The sequence below is a fragment of the Lipophrys pholis genome (genome assembly GCF_963383615.2).
Source record: "Lipophrys pholis genome assembly, chromosome: 11".
Classification (NCBI taxonomy): domain Eukaryota; kingdom Metazoa; phylum Chordata; class Actinopteri; order Blenniiformes; family Blenniidae; genus Lipophrys; species Lipophrys pholis.
Window position 1 is genome coordinate 2492672 of NC_137631.1, and position 20010 is coordinate 2512681.

At 44.7% G+C, this 20010-nt stretch overlaps 1 protein-coding gene across 2 annotated transcripts in view; it reads right to left on the reverse strand.

Moving 5' to 3' along the window:
• LOC308117083 (AMP deaminase 3-like) overlaps positions 1–18346 on the reverse strand; it is a 19532-nt gene extending 1186 nt beyond the window's left edge. The window contains exons 1-14 of one of the 2 annotated variants that reach the window (XM_080475739.1): positions 18037–18346; positions 16509–16576; positions 9510–9732; positions 9210–9375; positions 6994–7159; positions 5584–5803; positions 5355–5484; positions 4793–4987; positions 3721–3852; positions 2426–2589; positions 1923–2049; positions 1658–1821; positions 408–528; positions 74–247 (exon numbers count right to left, since the gene is read on the reverse strand). In XM_080475739.1, coding sequence (XP_080331865.1) covers positions 74–247; positions 408–528; positions 1658–1821; positions 1923–2049; positions 2426–2589; positions 3721–3852; positions 4793–4987; positions 5355–5484; positions 5584–5803; positions 6994–7159; positions 9210–9375; positions 9510–9732; positions 16509–16566 — 2040 coding nt within the window. In that variant the 5' untranslated portion in view covers positions 16567–16576; positions 18037–18346. Of the gene's footprint in view, positions 1–73; positions 248–407; positions 529–1657; positions 1822–1922; positions 2050–2425; positions 2590–3720; positions 3853–4792; positions 4988–5354; positions 5485–5583; positions 5804–6993; positions 7160–9209; positions 9376–9509; positions 9733–12406; positions 12687–16508; positions 16577–18036 lie in introns of those variants that run through there. The other variant, XM_080475740.1, reaches the window with a different exon arrangement.
• Positions 18347–20010: the final 1664 nt, after the last annotated feature.

Genomic DNA, 20010 nt, shown 5'->3' on the forward strand with positions numbered 1-20010 from the left:
TTGAACAGGAACACACGAGGTCAGGCTGGAAGCATATTGCTTCGGCTCTGAGGACGGCCTGGGAGCCGCTCACCTTGGTGTAATGGAACTGCATGGGGTCGTCTGTGGACAGGGACACACACAGGCCTTTCTGCAGAAACTCCCGCAGTGGGTTTTTGGAGTACTGCAGGAACAGGCTGTTGTTGCTCAGAGGAGACATGGCGATGGGCACCTGGGCCAGGTAGTACAGGTACTGCAACACTGGACTCTGAAGGGGAGGACACATGGGGACACACCGCAAAGTGAGTCGACGTGGGTCCACCATTCACCGGGTCCGACGATGGTTTACTCAGCAGTTTTTGCACATCTCATCTTCCACTGCGATAAAAGAACCAATCCCTAAAGCCAGCATGTGGAGGAGACTGCACCTTCTTCAGGTTGAGTCCATGGGAGATGTTGTCGGCTGTGAGGAACGCGGACACCAGGTGAGTGATGGAGCCAGCCTCGCCACAGTGGGGACGAAACTGGAAGGTGTTCAGTCCTCGCTCCCTGCAGAAACACGGAAAAAAGTTCAGTGGTTCGATTTGTCATTGCCCCTTTCCCCTCTGAGCGGCTCTTTTATCATCCATCAGAGCAGAGCGGTCACGTTTCATCGTGAAAAATACTAAAGAACTGATGAAGTATTCATATTTGTGTATCGGCGCGTGCTATATACACAGTTCAATATTCAATCTTTGTCTTTAAATTGAGTTCTATTGATCATATTAGATTCTACTACAGTCAGTTCACCAATCACTGTAATAGAATAAACACATCATCTTCAAAAGGTAACCAGTTCTATACAGAGCAGCAGGTTGAACTAATCTCAGGGATTCACCCAGTTGGTCGTTACTACTTCCTTGACGATTATGATATTCTATTAGAGCGGCTGAGTTCTATTGATAATGATATCAGGAGTAGTTTAACCTGTAAACCAACGTTAGCGCTGACACGCGCGCACACACAGAATCTGTGTTTTATTTGTTTTCATTGTAAATAAATATAATTTTAAATATACTTGCCGTTTTATTAATGAGCACAAAGGTGAATGAAATGTCGACTCTTCTGTGTGAAGAACTCCAAAATCCTTCAAGCTTTACTGTTAATTCTGTTAATTGTAATTAACTATTAGCTCAAATTCCTAATTAATTGTTTAGTAAATCTTATGAGACTGATGGAACTGAACTGGCTGTCATTTCCTGTTAAACAGGTGGAGCTCTCCAGGTAAAACTTTCAATAGCATAATTAAAACTATCTTTGATAATTATTAATCATTATTGATAGCCAAACTGCCGAAACGCAACATGAACGGTACCCCGTGCCTTAACTCACTACATACATGGTACCACGTGATCCTTATGAGGTAAGAAATCCCTCCACTGCCTCGAGGATTCAATCCTGCTTAGAACAACTCCTCTCAGGGGACTTTAACAGAGAGAGGCTGACGTCTTGCCCCTTGGGCAGACATGTCCTTTATAGCAGATCAGTAGTGTCAAACTCATCTCCCATCTTCGTTCAGGGGCCAGCACAGCCCAAGTTCATCTTCACTAGGCCAGACCGGTAAAATAATGCCATAATAACCTTTAAATGTAAAACGTAGTGCAGAGTTAGGGTTTATTTTCCAACAGCCAGGACTCACTTGCGCAGGTTGTTGAGCACCATGATGTTGGCGTACATGTAGAACAGGTAGTAGGTGTAGGGGGGGTTGTCGTCGGTGGTCCACGCTTCAGGTTTGGGGCTTTTATAAGAGAAGAGATGATCACTATGTTTGGACTCGTCATCCACGCTGTCGAATCCTGTCACCTACAGAGAAAACAAACCTTTTAGGAATTACGTCAGTCATGGAGAGACTCGGATGCTAAAACTTTTCACAAGTTCTACTATGGTGATCATTAAGTACTCACATATTTGAGGAACACGTGTATTATTTTGTGCTTTTGTGGGTTGACTGTCGCCTCAAACAGGGGCAGGAAAATGTTCTCCAGCATCTTGGCAAAGTTTGGGACTAATTTCTTTGACTTGAAAATGTCACTGCAGGACAAAACCAGTCACGTCAACGCTCCATTTCATCAATACAATATGACTCTCATAGCTTTATCTTGAATATTTAGAAAAGGGCAGCGGCGGTCTAAAAAGGTCACTACTATGACTCCCTGAACAAATCTGCCTGATCTGATCCCACGAACCGTGTGTGAAGGCCGGTTCAGGTGGCCTTGGTTAACCTGTAGTCACTCACCATCAGTGGGATCAGACTCAGAAATTGTAGAAAACGGTTGAATGAATGTTTCTTTTCTTTTGCAGACTTCACTTGGGCCTCGTTCGATTTTTTAGGTTGTTTGCTTTCCAATAACCATCCTGACCATGCTTTAGAGAAACTAAATGTTTGTGTTTCCAGTGAGTTACTCACTAGATCCTGGGGACTTGGATCATCCATCTCATGTTGGGTGAGTGGACTTTATGCTGGATGAACCAGGTGGCTAAGCTCTCCCACTCGCTGGTAGAACGGCCATAAATGGACAGACGAGGCTCGGCATGCTGGTATTTGCTCTCTTCTAGCTCTTTGGCCACTTCCTGAAACAAACCACAAGGAGGAAGTGAGGGTTGAGGAAAGCAGAAGTGACTGTTGGTAATGACTCACTGATCCGTTTACACATTGTTTAGACTTTCCTCAAATAGCAGGGTCATTCAGATGTAACGTGTAAATAAGATGGAAATTTCAAAACTCAATTACTTATAGTACACAGCAAACATCATATATTAAAAGACAAGAGCTGAAACAACCGACTGGTCGGTGCCATGATTTGAAAAGAACCATCAGGGAAAGAAATGAAGAAATCCTCCCTGAAAGACTGGAGAGTAACTGGGAGGTTCAGGAGGAATGTTCATGTAAGAAACTCAATATTGATGGTTTGAGCTCATATAAATGTACACCGTGTACCACAGGCAGAAAGATGTGCATGATTTGGCTGAATTACGGTGGAAACACTGTACAGAGAAAGACCCCGGCCCCCCACACTCAGTTTGCATATTCTCCATGTGGGTTTCCTCCAGGTACTCTGGTTTCCTCCACAAGTCCGAAGTGAGGACAAGCGGTGATGCTAAATTATCCTCGGTGTGAGTGCGAGTCATTATCTGTGTCTGTGTGTTGGTCCTGTGACGGACTGGCGACCTGCTCGGGTGTATCCTGCCTTGCCCATCGTAAACTGGGATTGGCTCCAGCACCCCGTGACCCTGAACAGTATAGAAGACGGGTGGATGGACACAACCTTCGGATTGTTGGTAGCTGAAGTTAAACCAACGCAGAGAACAGGCAAACGTCTGTTGTGTTTCCTGGTGACAGATTGGTGGTCCGTGCAGTGGTGCAGTGTTTTAGTCATCACTCATGAGAATGTCCCCAGTTGGAGTCTGGACGTGGAGGACGTTTGTACGTTCTTTCTGCATGCGTGGCTTTTTACAGCAGTCTGGCTGGTCCAACTCTGAGAACCGACCCCATGTGAGACAGAGTGATGCAGAAGGTGGATGGATGCCAACTGACTTTTTCTTGTATGTAATGAGAGCCAATAAACTCATTTATGGCCAACGATTTTTATACCAGCTATGCTGTCGTTCAGATAAGATCTTTGTGAGACAAGGAGTTCCTCATTTCTCTAATTCTATGTCCTCCACATCCAGCATCAGTCCAACAGCTCTGTAGTAGCATACCTTGATGAGACGTGCAAAGTATTCTCCTTGGATGTAGTTGTCCGTCTTCAAATAGATCTCTCGCAGTTCGCTGGCTCCTACTGGATTATACTTGGAGTTGAACTTGTCAAAGCGATGAAATGTTTGTCTTCCCTAAGGGTCAAGAGTGGAAGGGGAGGGATCATCTCATGCGCATCACAATCGAGTGTGTACATGCATATTCAGAACATTTAGAGTCCCAGATGAGAAAACGCCGCATTTAACGGGTACCGAGATGCATCAGTATTAGCAGGAATCTTTTCATGCGACAGAAAGATCTGCAGGAAAGTGTCATTTCTTCATTTTGTTTCGCAAATGTTCAGACACAACACCACCACTAATCGGTGCTGTGCTTCTGTAATACAACCACACACAGAGAACATTGGGATGGAAAGCTGTTGGCTCTTTTTCTCTGTGATTCATGGTAAAAGTCCACTCAGTATCTGAAGGGAAGTGAAGTGTCTTCACATATACACAGGTGATGGTGTAGTAGATAGTTGGAACTGTTAACTTTGTTGGAGAAGAGCTGTTAAAGTCTAAAACTCTGAATCCTCTATTGTGATCGTCCATCTGTGGACACTGTAAGAAATACGACTTTAGAGTCCATGAGCGAGATGTTTCAGAAAGAAAATCAAGTCATGTGTTCACCCATACAGAGAACAATACAGTAGAACCTGTGAGGCGCGACACGCTGTACTGGACACGTCACTGTGTACGACACATATTTAACTGTTAACACGCCTTAATGAGGGACAATCTGCAGAACGAGGACAATGGACAGGTTTTCCTGGCAAATTTCAAGCTGAGCGACACTGAAAGGACCAAAATACCTGGGCTGGACCGGGTTATTGGAATATTTAGGCGTTGTGGTGTCAGGAGATTCGTTTCAGATCTGAATCATCACCGCTTCCCCGCAGCACCGTGCTGCAGTGAAGCTCCTCTCCTAAGTCACATCTCATCTTTGTTCCAAAAGCAGCACATCCACAGCAGTGTTCATGTATCTGCTCAGAAAAACCTGATGTACGTCACGGTCTGTGTTTGGGTTTGTTCTTACGGCGTGCACGTCCAGCGAGTCCACAGTGAGGTCGTAGGGGTCCATTTGCAGCTTTCTGAAAACCTCCCCCAGTGTGAGTTTCTGCCCATTGTTCTCCAGGATGACGCGCTCGGCCTCAGTTTGGAACGACGTCTTAATGAACTTCAGCAGGTGTTTCTGGTTCATGCATGCAGCAGCATGTATGTGTGTGTCCACCTGTATGATACAAAGAAAAGTGATGAAAGACTGAATCAATACAGTCAAATTCAGAAACCTTTGGCGCGTTTTCATTTTCTAAAAATCTCATTTTCTCTTTCTCCAGTTCTGTTTTAACTTTTCAGTTTTAAAATATTTCATGCACCTTTTTTTTTTTTTTTTTAAACATAAAGCCCAAATGGAATGATGAAAACATAATCGTCAGAATGTTAAAGACATCTCTCTCTGCTGTTGGATAGTGGAGGTGTGCCAAATACAAACCCAGATGTATCTAGAGGCTGAGAATGGATCATCACACTCAGTTAGCAGTTGTATTTACATGTTACTTGTTGAAGTGTTAGACTTGATAATACAAACAGCTTCCAACCTTTCTAACGTTGTAGAAGTCTCTGTGTGGAACGCACTTCAGCTCCTTCAACTCGGGCATTTCGTTCATCATTTCATGAAGGTAGAATTTAGAGGCAAGGAAGTTCAGTCGTCTGTGACAGTAAGTTTTCCTGTGAGGTGACATGAGATCGACAAGATGCATCATCACTCCGCGGTAAAGATTAAATCAAAAACACAGGGAGGAGGGGGGGGGGGGGGGGTGTCCTCACGTCGGGCCGTCAGCTATCATAGCAAGAACATGACTCAGGTCGATGGCAAAAGTCTCAAGGTCGGGGTAGGGGAGGCTGTGTGGCTGCTGCCGTGTCACAGCTTCTGCATTCTCATAAACGTGCACGATGCCATCCTTCATCTGCAGCTGGTAGTTAAGGTCCTCGGGAATCCCCTCCATGGAGTACGGGTCCTGCCCCTCCTGAGGGCAAGGGCTGATGTCTGCACACAATGGAGTAAGAAAGAACCAGGACATGAAGAAGCTTAGCTATTCAAAGTCTTTACAGTGTCATTGGCAATGTTTTCCAGGAACAGATTCTTAAAGCCACGCAAGATGGGTTCAGATTCGAAGTCCAGGCTTTGACCTCATTTCTGCTAAAATGTTGGTGGTACAATGAATGTCTGAATGCAGCGCTCTTGAGTTGGATGATTTACACTTTTCTCTTAGAGATGCCCGATACCGGTATCAGATATCAGGTCCGATGCCGCTATCAGATATCAGGTCCCATACTGCACGAGGTCCGGGTAAAAGATCCCAGATAAAAGTCGATGAGTAATACATTATGCAACGTCATCCATCAGCAGCAGGGAGACGAGAAAAGACGATTCGGATGTTCTACAATATTATTGCAAAAGACAAAAGTCAGAAAATGTAAATCATGTTTTGCCAAAATATCAAGAGGAGGATATAGATCGTTCTTAGATCACCCGCAAGGAACAATCACCAGAGACATTTGGACCAGCAGAGTGAGAACGGTGTCGCTCAGGAGTTTAACTGCTCAGTGAATCAGGAGGATTTTACTCTGAGCCGTGCTACATGCTACATGCTAAAGAGTGTCGGGGCTGACACACCAGCGATACTATACCAGTCAGACTTTACCCATGTATTGCATACACACATTAACAGTGAGTTGGAGTGTGTGGCGGCACACAGCCAGCTCAGTCCACAGTACATATAGGATAGTGTGTAGATTAGTAATAATAATGCATTAGTTTTCTATAGCGCTTTTCTGGACACTCAAAGACGCTTTACATTACAATATTCATTCACTCGATGGTGGTAAACTACGTATGTAGCCACAGCTGCCCCCAGGGGGGGCAGACGGACGCAAAGCTGCCATTTTGCGCCATCGGGCCCTCCGACCACCACCAACCACTCACTCTCTCACTGCCTTCACCCAGACAGTTTGGGGTTCAGTGTCTTGCCCAAGGACACTTCGACATGTGGGCAGGTAGAGATAGGAATCGAACCTGCAACCCTCTGATTGGGAGATGAGTACTACAGTACGGACTGTGTTTATCTACCATAGACACAGTCGTGTACTGAAGCCTTCGAGGAGGTTGGAGGTGTGCATAGCTTGTACAACAGCTTGATGATATCAACCATCAGGAAGCTTTGTGAAAGTGTTGACCTGGTAAGACCTCGTCCTCCTCCTGCCACTTCTCATTCTCAGCATCGCGGAGGAAACGAGCGATGGTTCTGGGGAAGCGGTGGTACGCCAGCCTGGAGTACTTCTCTCGGATGAAGAGGGCCTTCAGGAGACTTTTGGCTGCCTGCTCATAATCCTCCACCGTGATCTGAAAGCACCATCAAGAGGTTTTCATGTGTTTAAGCTGGTAATTCACAAGGTTAATGCTGCGGATCAGGGCTGCTGTGGAGTGAAACGCAAGTGAAGTACAAGGTTGAACAATAATGTTGAGAAATTAGTTTGCAACTTTGAATTGCATGCAAAGTTGCACAAAAAAAGTACAAAGGACCAGTAGAGTCACAGCTGTTTAATGTGTAGAGAATTTATATATCCGTTTACTGTTTGTCCACTTCTTGAGCTTCAGTACACCATGGTAATAAACATCTTCGTTTGTAAAAGCTCTATTAGTATTTCTATGAAACACTTGAACTTGTGGTATGCAGCTAAATGCAACACACACTGGCAGGCTTGTGCAATTTGGGGCCTCGCCCAGAGGAGTCACAGCCTCAGCATCATGGGAGTGACGGCCACCGTGTGTCACAGTGTCGGAGAGGAAGGAGACATTTTGGTGGAGACACAGCAGACTGATAAAGTTCAGTTTTATCTGAAGGTGGAGGCCAGAGGAGAGTGACATCATGAGGGCCACTGAACGACTCTACGTACTGACCGATTCAGAGGAGGTGAACGACTCTTTCGAGTTTCAAGCTGAGTCGGGCATACGTACTGAAATAACACCTAGGAACTGACACGAGCGTGCACACTGAATGCCTCATGTGAGCTTACGGAGCCGGTAGCAGCTATTAGCAGTAGCAGCTATTAGCAGTAGCAGCTCGGCTGCTTCTCCCACAGGGCGACTAAAGTGAGTAATGTGCTGCTGCTGCTACTCTGACTGAATATATCACAACAGTGACGTTTGTGTTTCCCTCTCTGCTGCTGGACGGCTGGAGCAAGAATGACTCAGTGAACAAGTTAATGAACCTGATGACTCGTGAGTCACCGTTTAGTAAAGTGACTCACGGGTTTTGGACGATTCATTCAAACTCGCACGTCACTGCTCTGAGGGGCCGTCCACAGGAGAACGCTGGTTCACGTAAACGCACCGTTTTTGGTTGATCATCCACAAGAGGCGGCTTTTTAGAAGCCAGAAAACTCACTCTTTTTTTTTTTTTTTTTTATAACACGGGTCCCAGAGTGGGGAAATTCTTAAGCTCCTCCTCAGCTGTGAGGTGTGGACGACAAAGAAGATAATCTGTGGTGAATGATGTAGTTGCCTCGGCGGTCCGGGATGCTACCTAATAACCACAACAATGGCGGACTACATGCTCCAGGTCGACCGTCAGAAGCTACTGACGCTACCAGGAAGAGGAGCAGGAGCATAGATCCATATAACTCTGGCGTTACATTGAAGTCTATGAGCAGGAGTCGAGCTCTAAACGTCTATGTGCTCCGTGTCTTCTTCTGCGTTTTAGGTGTATTTGGAAAGTCACAGCGCCCCTAAAGGCCTGGCATATGTATTGCATGCCCTTAAAGCTCGTGTTGAGCCGTGCTCATAGTGACATGTGGGCAGAATACATTTTTATTTAAACAGTGGGGAGAAAAAAAGATTGTTTTTGACTCGTGTTCGAAAGTGTCTTTTGCATGAAATAGCAATGAGCCGAACAGGAAGTTCTCAGTTGACAAGCTTTAAGCATCCGGTCAGTGAGTCAAATATGACTTTATTAATTCAACATTACGTCATACTGTTATAGAAACTTGTTTTTGCTTTTTTACCTTATTGTACAAGACGTTTGTGTGATTTTCAGAGACTGTGTTCCCAGGACAGTCTGCCCCTCTCTGTCTGAGGAGCAGACTTGCACCTGCACATATATATATATTTTTTTTTTTTAAATCACAGCTCTTATTTATTTCACCCAATAGAAACCGATCTGTGAAGAAAGTTTTAGACAATTCCTGGGCAGCCTTAGATGAAGTTTGTACTGCGATTTGTTTCTCTTGCGGCAGGACATTTAATCAAAATACTTTTTGTATGACAGTTCGAGTTTCACTGCGTTTCCGAGAACTCTGACATACTGAACCATAACTTGCTCCACTGTCCGATCAAAGCGGACCCCACGTGCCTCCACCCACAGTGATCAAGTGTGTTGGCTGAACATATTTACCCCAGCACAGTAATCTCCACTGATGGTAACTCTCTGAAACTCCGGAACAGTTTCGGAAAGACCACAATCGGCTGCGATCGGCGAGAGTATCGAGGGAATGCCGTCAACAGACAAAGGCATCTGCAGAGACAGGGACTGTGAGCGTTTCAGCATGAAGTTCTTCTTCCTGGTGATGCAGAAGAAAGAACAGGGTGATCACTTCAGACGTTAAAAACTCCCATCTTAGTTTCATTTAGAATACAAGGACTTCTCTTGTACCTTGAACAAGCTGCATGTCTGCCCGGACGCGTGACTTCTCACCTCTTTGCGGACTCCTGTGAATGCTGCTCGGCCATCTCCTTTTGCAGAGCCCTCTCCCGGTCCTCGTGCAGACCAATGGGACAGTCCTCGGGCACGCTGAACAGTGCCATGGCTTCCTTGGTGTCTTCCTCCTTCAGGGCAGAGGCGTACACCTTTTCTGCGATCAGACGCACCTTCTCGTCCACTTCGGTCATCGACATTCTTGGGAAATGTCGCGGCATTTCTGAGGGAGACAAAAGATTTGACTTTCGAGGAGACGTTCCAGAGAAAAGCACACATCATATATTCCTGTACTCAAGAGTTTTAATGTCTGCTGACATGTCCATTTCAATCTAAGAACCTGATAAAAGACGGCCGCCTGTAAAAGAAACAACATTATCTTAGCGTCATTAAACCTGAGACGCATGAACCTCAGCAGGAAGTGGGGTCATCGGTCTGACTCGCTCCAATAAACATGTCTGGAGGGGCTCAGATTCTCCAGGTTGTTACTTCAGTTTCAGTAAACACATTTCACAAGTGTCCCGGCTGTCCTCGATGACCTCTCGGCTTCCAAGGCAATTAGGGTCAAAGTGTGCAGCGTACTCAGAATGGTACGACATGTACGCAAACGCATGCACTTTCCAGCTTCGTCAGATTGGATTGGCTTCACACCGGAGCAGAAGATAGAACCCTTGACCCTGTTTGAGCAGCTGTTGCGATTATCCGCCCGGCAATCGTGTTTGTGGGGTTAAATCAGTAGGAAAGGTTTAAAGTACTCGTCACGGGCAGTAAATTAATCAACAGAAGACTTGTAGCCGCTCCAGTTTGTTTCCTTCGTGCCAAACCTGATGAGTGTGAACAGGAAGTTCTGGGTCTCTGGGGTCAACGCTGTAACACAAGGAGCACCGTGGTGTGTCCATACTCTACCCTCTACGACCCTCAACCTGTGTTACTTCTTCTCACAATGTATTGTGGTTTCCCTGGTATTTAAATGTCAGACTTCCAACTGAGCTGCCAGCTTAAATGTAATTAGAGTGGGAAAACCACGAGTGCTCCTCGCTTCATCACTGAAGGTAAATGTGAAAGTTGTGGCGGATTCATGTCCTCACTATGTGTTTTTATATTTAAAACTGTGGTTTCCTCCATCAAACCACATGCAGACATCTTAAACAGGTGACTTGGGGATGCTGCTGAGTTACAAACACAGTAACTCCTCGTTAACTTCCAATATGAATTCGCCTCTTCCTCATCTCCAAAGTCAACTGGAAATAAGTTTGTAATAAAATAACTGGAATTCTTTCTTCTGCATGAAAACACTGAGAAAACCGACCAATAGGGTTTTAACAATAGATCCAGACATTTTCTCTCCAAGACTTACAGAAGGAATTACAGAAGGATATGCAGTGGAAAAACATGTTTGTGTGACACATTTCCATCCGAGCTTTCATTCTGGAACAAACCACCTCAGCAAGGATTGTCACACCGTCCCAGGAGGACATACCTCCGTGTCCAGGATCAACACCTCGGGATGACATGCAACTCCTCCTACATACAGTGTGTCTCACTCTGAGCTGGACAGGGACAACTGGAGCAGGTACAATTGCTTTCCAAGCTTTTAATATCAAACTTCATGTGAAGATGTTCAGTTGATTTTAAATCTCTTTTTATTTTTTGACATGATAGACAATTTGGCTTGTTTAAAAAGTTATTTACGAATCTTTGATTTTTAAGAGTATAATCTTAAAGGATTCTTAAAGTAAAATTTACCTGCCGCATGGACAGATAATTCTACTCGTGATTTTCTTATATTTTTTGCAGTGCAGGACTTCGAGAAGTGTAGTTGGCAGCCATTTTCTCTCCATCCATCTCATAAACCTCTTTCTTTAATTGAAGTTACTAATCTGGCAGGTTCACTTGGACGTCCATCACAGGAGACACAGGGACACGGGGACTCCACACAGAAAAGCTGGGACTCACACCGGCCCTCTGAAGTCTATTTTATGAGTTTTAAATGCAGATCAACTCTAGAGCAGCTGATGGCCTGAACGTTTCCTGGAATCTGCAGAGGTTTGTGCTGATAACTGATGTCGGGCTGATTTCTGTCGTTTGACTCTAAATGGGAATGTTTTTTTTCTTGATAGGATCACTCCAGCTTCAACATGTCATTGTTTTGTCTCTCGGGACATTTTGCTGGGAAAATTAGTCCTGTTTATTAGCACTGGCCCTGGCCCTCCGACACAGCCAGGGGTATGAGCCAGAGGGGTATTTTTAGACTGCAAACTGAGCTTTGCCATCCTTCATATTCTCTGATCAGAGTCTTTACTGATGTGGGAACAACTGTTGCTCTCCGACACGCTGTCCACGGGGAGGCGATGGTCTATTCGGATCAGCCTGTCATCGTAGTCACAAATAAAACGGATGGGACTGTTGTGAGGGAGGTGTGTTGAATGATCAGGATCGAATGACTCCAGGCTGCATCCTGCACAGTTGACATGATACTAGATCCACCGGACAGCTCGCAGCGAACATGAGGTCCTCACAGGCCACAGCGGCACAGTTCTCGCACGTGTAGACCAGCAGCAGCTGAGAAGCCTCTCCGGTGACCTTGACCTACATCTCTCTCCCACAGAAACATGACATGCACACTGTGGCACTGCTGGGACGGCCCGTCAGCATTTCTAATAAAAAAAAAATACCATCGGCTCTTTATTTCTTTGCATTTTGCAGAATTGGTCCATGATTTTACATACATCCACACGTTCAGCATTATATAAAGCCATCGTTTGCTGCTGTACTTAGAAATCCTTTGCCAATCATATTTCTTACAGTTGTATCTCAGGCAGGGCTCACCAAACGGTCCACTTTAACAACTCGCTTATCGCCACGCTGTCACGTTACAATGGCTGCATCAGTCTTACCTTCGCTTGTGATTTTGGCCATGTTTGACTCTCAGTTTGTCTCTGTTGAGAAAAGTGTTTCAGCTTTCATGCGAGTGCGTCCGTCTCTTCGGGCTCCCCTGGACCGCACAGGGTCCGACAGGCGCGAGGCCGTTAACTGCTCACACTGTCCTGGTCTCCGATGCCTCTCCTCAGGGGTTTTCCCTGCGACTGCCCCTCTGCAGCTTCGCTCTGTTGTTATGTGTTCCGGCTCTGGGTGTATAATGCAGCTGCTGGCTGTTGCTGTCTTCAGTATCCCTCTGTCTCTATTTTAGGGCTCCGAGAGCGTCACAGTAGCGGGGCCTGTAATTCTAAGCTGGTATGTCACAACTGGCTGCCATCATGAGAGCGGCCATCAGGGCGATGGAGCAGGAATAGGGGCATGACACACTACAGATGTCCAGATCAAATCGTCATCTGAGGAATCAACACTCTGAAACAGCAAGCTTTAGGGCCAAAAAGAGCCATTTTGGTCACTTTTCACAGAATTTACCTGGAGCTACAAAACGTGTTTGATATCAGACTAACGCAGCTTATGAGGTGACACACACACACACACACACTCACGTGTTGCATTTAGTTTCTATTACAATTTAGGATGGTAAACATTTCAATACATTTTCAGCAGTTTTGTACTGGATTATTGGTTTCAACCTATTGTTTTTCAGCATTTGAGACCATTTGTACAGTTCAGCTGTTTTAATCATTTTAAAGTAGTTTTGCATGATTTTTTGTTCTCATTTCATAAGCATTTAATTTTTTTCAAATATTCTTAGCAGTTTCTCATTTCTGGTGGTTTAAGCAACTTTTTTTTTTTTTTCCAAGTTATTGTGCCTCTTTTAACCAAGAGCTACGAGTGCTTTTAAAAAAGACTTCTGTATAATTTTGTGAAAGGTTCATGGAGCTGCTCCTGAAGGGCTAAAGAGCCACATCTGGCTCCAGAACCGCAGATTGCAGACCTAAAAGACATCAGTTTCTTCCCAGGTGACGCAGCTGAACACAACTTTAACAAATTACCAAAAACCTCCGAGTCCATCTGAATTCCTGTTTTGTTTTTTTTTACCCTCATTTTGGTCATGAAACGGTAGTTTTTAGTTTTCCTTGACACACACTGACTGACGAAGGCTCACTACCCTCACCTGAGCTGAACCACCAGAAGATGCTTTCACGCCATCAGGCAGCTCTCTGATACCTGTGGTTCATTATATACAGTAAATCTATTAAACAGTGTGCCTGTCCGGGGGGTGAGGACATCTAAACTACATGCTGACGGAAGCAGATCCAGTGTTCTGCCAATACAGTCCATGTATGTATGAAAAAAACGAGGAATCTTCATTCTTTATTAGTTCAAAGGGCCTAATTCAGTTTGTATACCAACTGCTGTACATTTGTACTGACATGAAGAGCAAACACAAGCCATTGCTCAGGGCTGGGTCATGCTCCAGTACGAATGCCTTTATTGCCGAAACAGAGAAACCCGAGCCAACGTGTGCTACTGAAGAACAAGTACGCACATGGTTCATCTGGTCATTAGGGGCAGGTGGGACTCAGCCCCACCTGGTGTCATGAGGACGAGTACAACTGCACAACTGTTGGCCTCCAGGGAAACGTCCCAATTCACAGGCAGCCAAAGCTGAGTTACAAAACCACACGCAGAAAGTAAGACTTTTCTACAGGCGACACAAGAACAAGCAGCAAATTACACAGAAGGGTGTTTTTCAGCTACTGTTTATGTGGTGGGTGTCCACACAAGTTCTGTCACCATCGTGAAACGTCTTTTTTCCATGTCCGTTTTCACTCTCGTGTTAGATCTATGTGCTGTATGTCACATGCTGCAAACACATCAACTCCTGTAAACATTATTTGTAGTTTTATAAACCTCATCACACAGAGCTCTTTGTCTGAGCACACACATTCTTTCCATGTATGGCTATTATCATTGTCACACAGAAAAGACAAAAGACATGCCCAGGCGGGTGGCGAAGGCAATTACTCCAGCCCAAGCCCCAACACATTAGAATGAACCTGTGAAATACCTTTTTTTTATTCCGTTACTGGTCAGCAAACATAACATTACTGGATCTCAGTGTTTGAGAATAAGAAAGGTCCCCTGTGGACACATATGGAAGTCTTTTCTAGTCCTGACACCTCTCCCATTTCTCCATTGTGCTCTTCACTACCTGTAAAAGCCATCAATAAACATCAAAAAAAAAAAAAAAAAAAATGCAGTTGTTAAGGATTCTCTTAAGCCCCGTTTCCACAGTGGAGCTCCAGTTCAGGAAGTCCTTCAACTTTAGTGCTCCCTGTGGTCACATGTCCCTGACTAACCACCACCGCATCCCAGAGTGAAGCAGGATTCCGCGTTTGGCACGACAATGGTTTAATCTATTTCAGTGATCCATTCTCAGACGGCACCTTCATGCCTTTTGAAGCCATCCAGCAGGATCACCATTTACCTAGATCACATGTCTTCAGGTGTCTTCAGGCCCGGAGTTTTGCAAGAAGCCACGACTCATTTCCACATTTTGAAGTCAAAAACCCCCTTGACACGATATCAGACCAGGACCCGACTACAAGAGGCAACATCGCTAAACTACATAAAAAATTCCAAACTAATGATGTGTCTTTCTTTAGGCAAAACTAAATCTACATGGGAACAGACTCTCAATCTTGAGATTGCAGCTGAGACTTGGAAACAGGCTGTACTGCTCTGTCTAAGGTATAACCTAATCCAGTTCAAGATACTGCATCTCACTCGAGTTACGCAGTCCAGATTTGACCCCAATACAGACCCTACTTGCCAAAGATCCTGCCACGACTGGACATACGTGTTATGAATGCGCAGCACTACACGCTTTGGAGCAACATTCAGAGCTTTCTCTAGCATTTTCCCCAATCGACAGTCAAGGCCGACCCACGAATGGCTGTTTGGCATACCAGACGGAGACGTAGATATAACCGTCCCCAAAGCAAACTTTGTGGCATTTGCCTCACTTCAGGCTCGGAGGCTTAGTCTACGTGCCTGGGAATCGGACAAGCCAACCCCATCATTCATATCTCGGGTAAAATAAATGTCTCTAATTCCTCTGGAAAAGCTTAGAGACAATAGATCCAAATCAAGACAGAAATGTATTGATACCTGGTCACCAGTCACTCTCTTTTCCTCCAGCTGCATGAATATCATTTCCTCTGTTTGCAATTCAAATTTTATTTCAGGATCCATGGGTGCTTGTGTATGACCCAGTGCACAACCCATATTCAATGTACTGTATGTGTTCTCAGCTCAATAAATATTTTCGATGTTGTGCATCAAGGCCTCTGCTAGTGTCAAATGATCCATGAGCGGCTCCCTGTGCCAACAGTTGCTCCTCCTTTTGTTTGCTGATGTGCATATTGTGTTTTTTCACAGGTGTCTGGATGAAGGGTGGGATGGGGTATGTTTTCTTCTGTATGCGTATGTCTACTGTTGCTCGGTAAAATGCGAAAAAAAAAAAAAAAACTACAAAAAGGTCCATAAAGCGTCTCAGAGGACGGGCCTTTCAGAGTATAAATAAGCTGAAGCAGCATAATTCTGGGCTCGTCCTCCTTCCAGCTTCCCGAGCCCTTGGCCAAGACGTCACTTGATTATCTTGTGTCTATCCTATTTGTTAATAAACATCTGTGTGAACCATGACCACCTCAGGTCATTTTTCAAAGTTCGAGGCAGACGAGGACATGCAAGGAATGTACCACCACATGTACCCGACACGTGTAATCCTGAATTCCCAGCTTGTGAAACCAAACCAAAAGAAATCCTTCAGAAAATCGATATAATAAAAGCTCCCTAAATGTGTGTGTATATATATATATATAACTTTTCTCTAACGTGTGAGTGCAATGCACACAAACTTAGTATGTGTGTATTTATTTTTTGTTTTTTTACATTTTAGCAGTTTGGCTGTGTAAGGGAACGTGTGTGACGCACCCCAGAAGGAAATAAATGAGATAGAACTAAACACATGCAAATAAGGTTTGCTCATATCTGACTTTATTGATACCAGAGTTCATTCATGCGTACCACTGTGCATGTCAAGCGTTTACTCACCTTTCCCCAAGCATGGCGTGGACTGCTGCTTGAACAGGGGCGAGTCCCTCCTGCGCATCCTGACAGATCTGAAAGAATCAAGAGCTTGATCATCATTAAAGTACCTCCACCAGAGCACCTCAACACAAGACCTCGGCTGCCTAAAACGGGGAAAAAAAAACCTTCAAAGATGACTTAAGATAAAAGAAAAAACATAAAATAGCTAAAACACCTAAAAAGAAAAGAGTGAAAACGACTAAAATCTCTAAAAATGATCAACAACGGAAAAAACTAACTTCATTCATTTCATTGACAAATGTGCATCAGCTCTTCTGTCCCACAAGCTTTATTAAGCAGGACATTGGACTGAAGAGACACATTTCATCTGCCTGTAAGACAAACCGATAGAACCTGAGGAACGTGGATATAGAACTAGGAGAACGTCTCCGTCGGTCTCTGCTGATCACGGTTGAGAAGATTGTAAACACAATGCATGTTTAAAGGAAGTGAAAACTCAGAAGTTTTGGTTTCCAGGAATGTGGAATTTCCTGTTTGTGTGAATCTTGATAAGAACTCACAGCAAAACAGGTCAGCACAGCTTCAGTCACAATGGAAAGAGCAACATCAGTGTGATGGACAAAAAGCTAAATATATTTAAAAATTAGTAACATAGAATAAATCTTGCATTAAAATGAATAAAGTGACCTTTTTATGACCAATTAATTCTATTGTGTTAAATTTAATGACTGCAACGTGCAGTATGTTATCAAAGTGACATAAAGATGTTGGGACAGGTGAGAGTACTTATTTGGCGGTCCAGTAATGAGTGTTAAAACCTTTCCTGAAGCTCCATGTGTAAAGTCTCTAATTTTATTAAAACGATCATTAAAAACAGACGATTCTATCGGCGCTTCTTAGGAAGTTTGGTCCGGCTGTGCCAACCGTCCAGGCCAAAGTATGTCGGAGCAGCTCTGGCGTGTGCTGCGCCTGCCTGTTCCAGCTCGCTAATGACTTTCAGACAGATTCCTGGTCTGCTGCCAGAACAAGAAGCTCAGACCTGACAGTGTGTAAACGTCTCGGTCTTAAAGTGTTCAACCAAGACAGCTTGTCATCTATTGACATGGACAAAGTCTCATGTGTGAGACATCACTGTGGCTTAAGCAACCCCCGGATTTGCAGAATTTCAAGGTGAGGCTTCCTCAACAAGTAGAAACAGCCTTGTCATATTCTAAAAATGCAACTGGAGGAATTTTTTTATTCTGAAAATTAACATGCTTTGCTCATATAGAGGTTACATTTTTCTGATTGCAGTGTGGCTCATCATACTCAGGTTGCAAATTTCTTACTTTTTCCAACTATTGTGAAACATAGACCTTGTACAGATATACATCTTTACAATGTGTGTGGATCTGAAGGACAAACTAGTTCCACTATGTTACAGTGAATTAGAGGATTTAGAAAACTAAGGGAGACAGGAAGATGCGAGACAGAACAGACTCAAAGTTTACAGGCTCAGTCGATCAAGCACAAAGAAATGTTGTGTACTTACGGTTTCCAAAGTCACACACAGCAAAACTTCAGGAGATCGTCGGCAGCCTGAGGCTGAATGTGAGTGCAGCCTCCTGAAGACACACAGCTGGATCGCTCTTTGCAGAGGCGTGTAACTCGGGTACTTCCAGGAAGTGCTGTGTACCAGTGTGGTACAGGAAGCTTGCGTTTCATTATCTGCGATGTATGAGCCGAGTGGGCCGGCAGCAGCTCCTTTTAGGGCATGGCTTCACCGAGGAGCCGCTGCTCCAGCACTCCACATTCCTACGCTCTTGTCTCGGTGCAGAAACCCGATGAGCCCTGATTCACTCATTCACATCAGGTGTGTGGAGAGAGGAGGCGCCTGGGGCAGGTGCAGGATCCGCTCCACCAGAGCAGTTCGGTCAGCTCGGCTCACACAGAGAGCCAAATGACATGATTGTCTGAGTACGTTTTCCAAATCCACTTGGGAGAGGGGAACTGGTTTAGACAATCTCAGGCCACATTTAAATGTACCCGGGTACTTCAAGATACTGTGATACTTCTCTGCGTTTGGGCCACACATTTACACATAAACGCAGCTATGACTCACCACAAATGATGATTTGGGAAAACTCCGGCCCCAGTGGAGATCTTGATAAACTCCTATCTCCTTTTCTAGCTGCTTTTCCTTAAACCCCGGAAGTGTTTCAGTGGCGGCCATGATAAGGAACACTTGAATTCTCTATAAACTAAGGAAAGGAGGCTCAATGCTCCCTTGCAGGGGTGTCCAGGTTCGGTCATGGAGGGCCGGCGTCCTGCAGGGTTTAGGGCCTACCAGTTTCAACACACCTGATATCAATGAGGGGCTCGTTATTGAGCTTTTTCACAGCCTTGGTGATGACATCATCATTAGATTCAGGTATGCTGAAGCAGGGAGAGAACTAAAAGATGCAGGACACCGGCCCTCCAGGACCGAGTTTGGACACCCCTGTGAATCTCCTTTGGCCTTGGAACCACTGATGCTTCCTTTAGAACCTCCTTTAGCCTAGGAACCACTGATGCTTCCTTTAGAACCTCCTTTAGCCTAGGAACCACTGATGCTGCCTTTAGAACCTCCTTTAGCCTAGGAACCACTGATGCTTCCTTTACCAAAGGAGACCAGCTTCTTCTACCCCACAATTCATTGCAGTGACAACACTTAAAGGGAACTGCTTATCTGAACGTTCAGGGAAACTCAGGATGACTCAACACAGATCATGTTAAGTTACCAAAGCAATAATCTGCCTTGAACAACTATAATCTAAAACCCAGATCTCAGCTATGAATGTTATGCGGATGTTGTAAAACAGTAAAGTAAACTTTGTGCAGCCTATTCTCAGTTTGATTGGTTCTTTTTTCAGCTGTTTTACTTTAGTTCATCTTTTCCTTTGACTTCAATTCAAAGCTTGTGATATTTGAGATTATATCAGTGTTTAGAGGCACGGGGGAAAGTGTTTAGAAATGTGCTTTTTGTTGTCCATTTTCGGAAATTTGTAGTTTTTCACCACGGATGATGTCACTGACCTGCACTGCAGTCAGACTAGTATTACGTCACCTCGTGAAAGTGCAGTCTGATTGTCAAAACAACGTGATCGCCTTTCCCTGACGCCTTTAGAAAGTCTCCTAACACCTTTCCTTAACCCTGTGACGTCATCCACGGGGTTGAGGTAAAGTACAGAGGAAAGGAGAAAGGAGGGACAATTCTGAAGCACCCAGAGTCTCCACTTGCATCTAAAGGGGGGTAGGCAGATATTTACATTCCTGACGTAGTGGGGTTTTTTTTCCAGGGTTTTGATTGGCTATCATGGCTTCATCCTTTTAACTGCACTGCCCCCTACAGGTCTGGAATGCTCATAGCAGCTCTGAACCAGGTGTATTTGTGGGTCCCCGTCAAAGGTTTCTTTGTAAATGTAGAGGGAGAAAAATCTGTTCTTGTAAAAACCCAGGTATGTGTAAACGTGGCCTCAGGAACTTA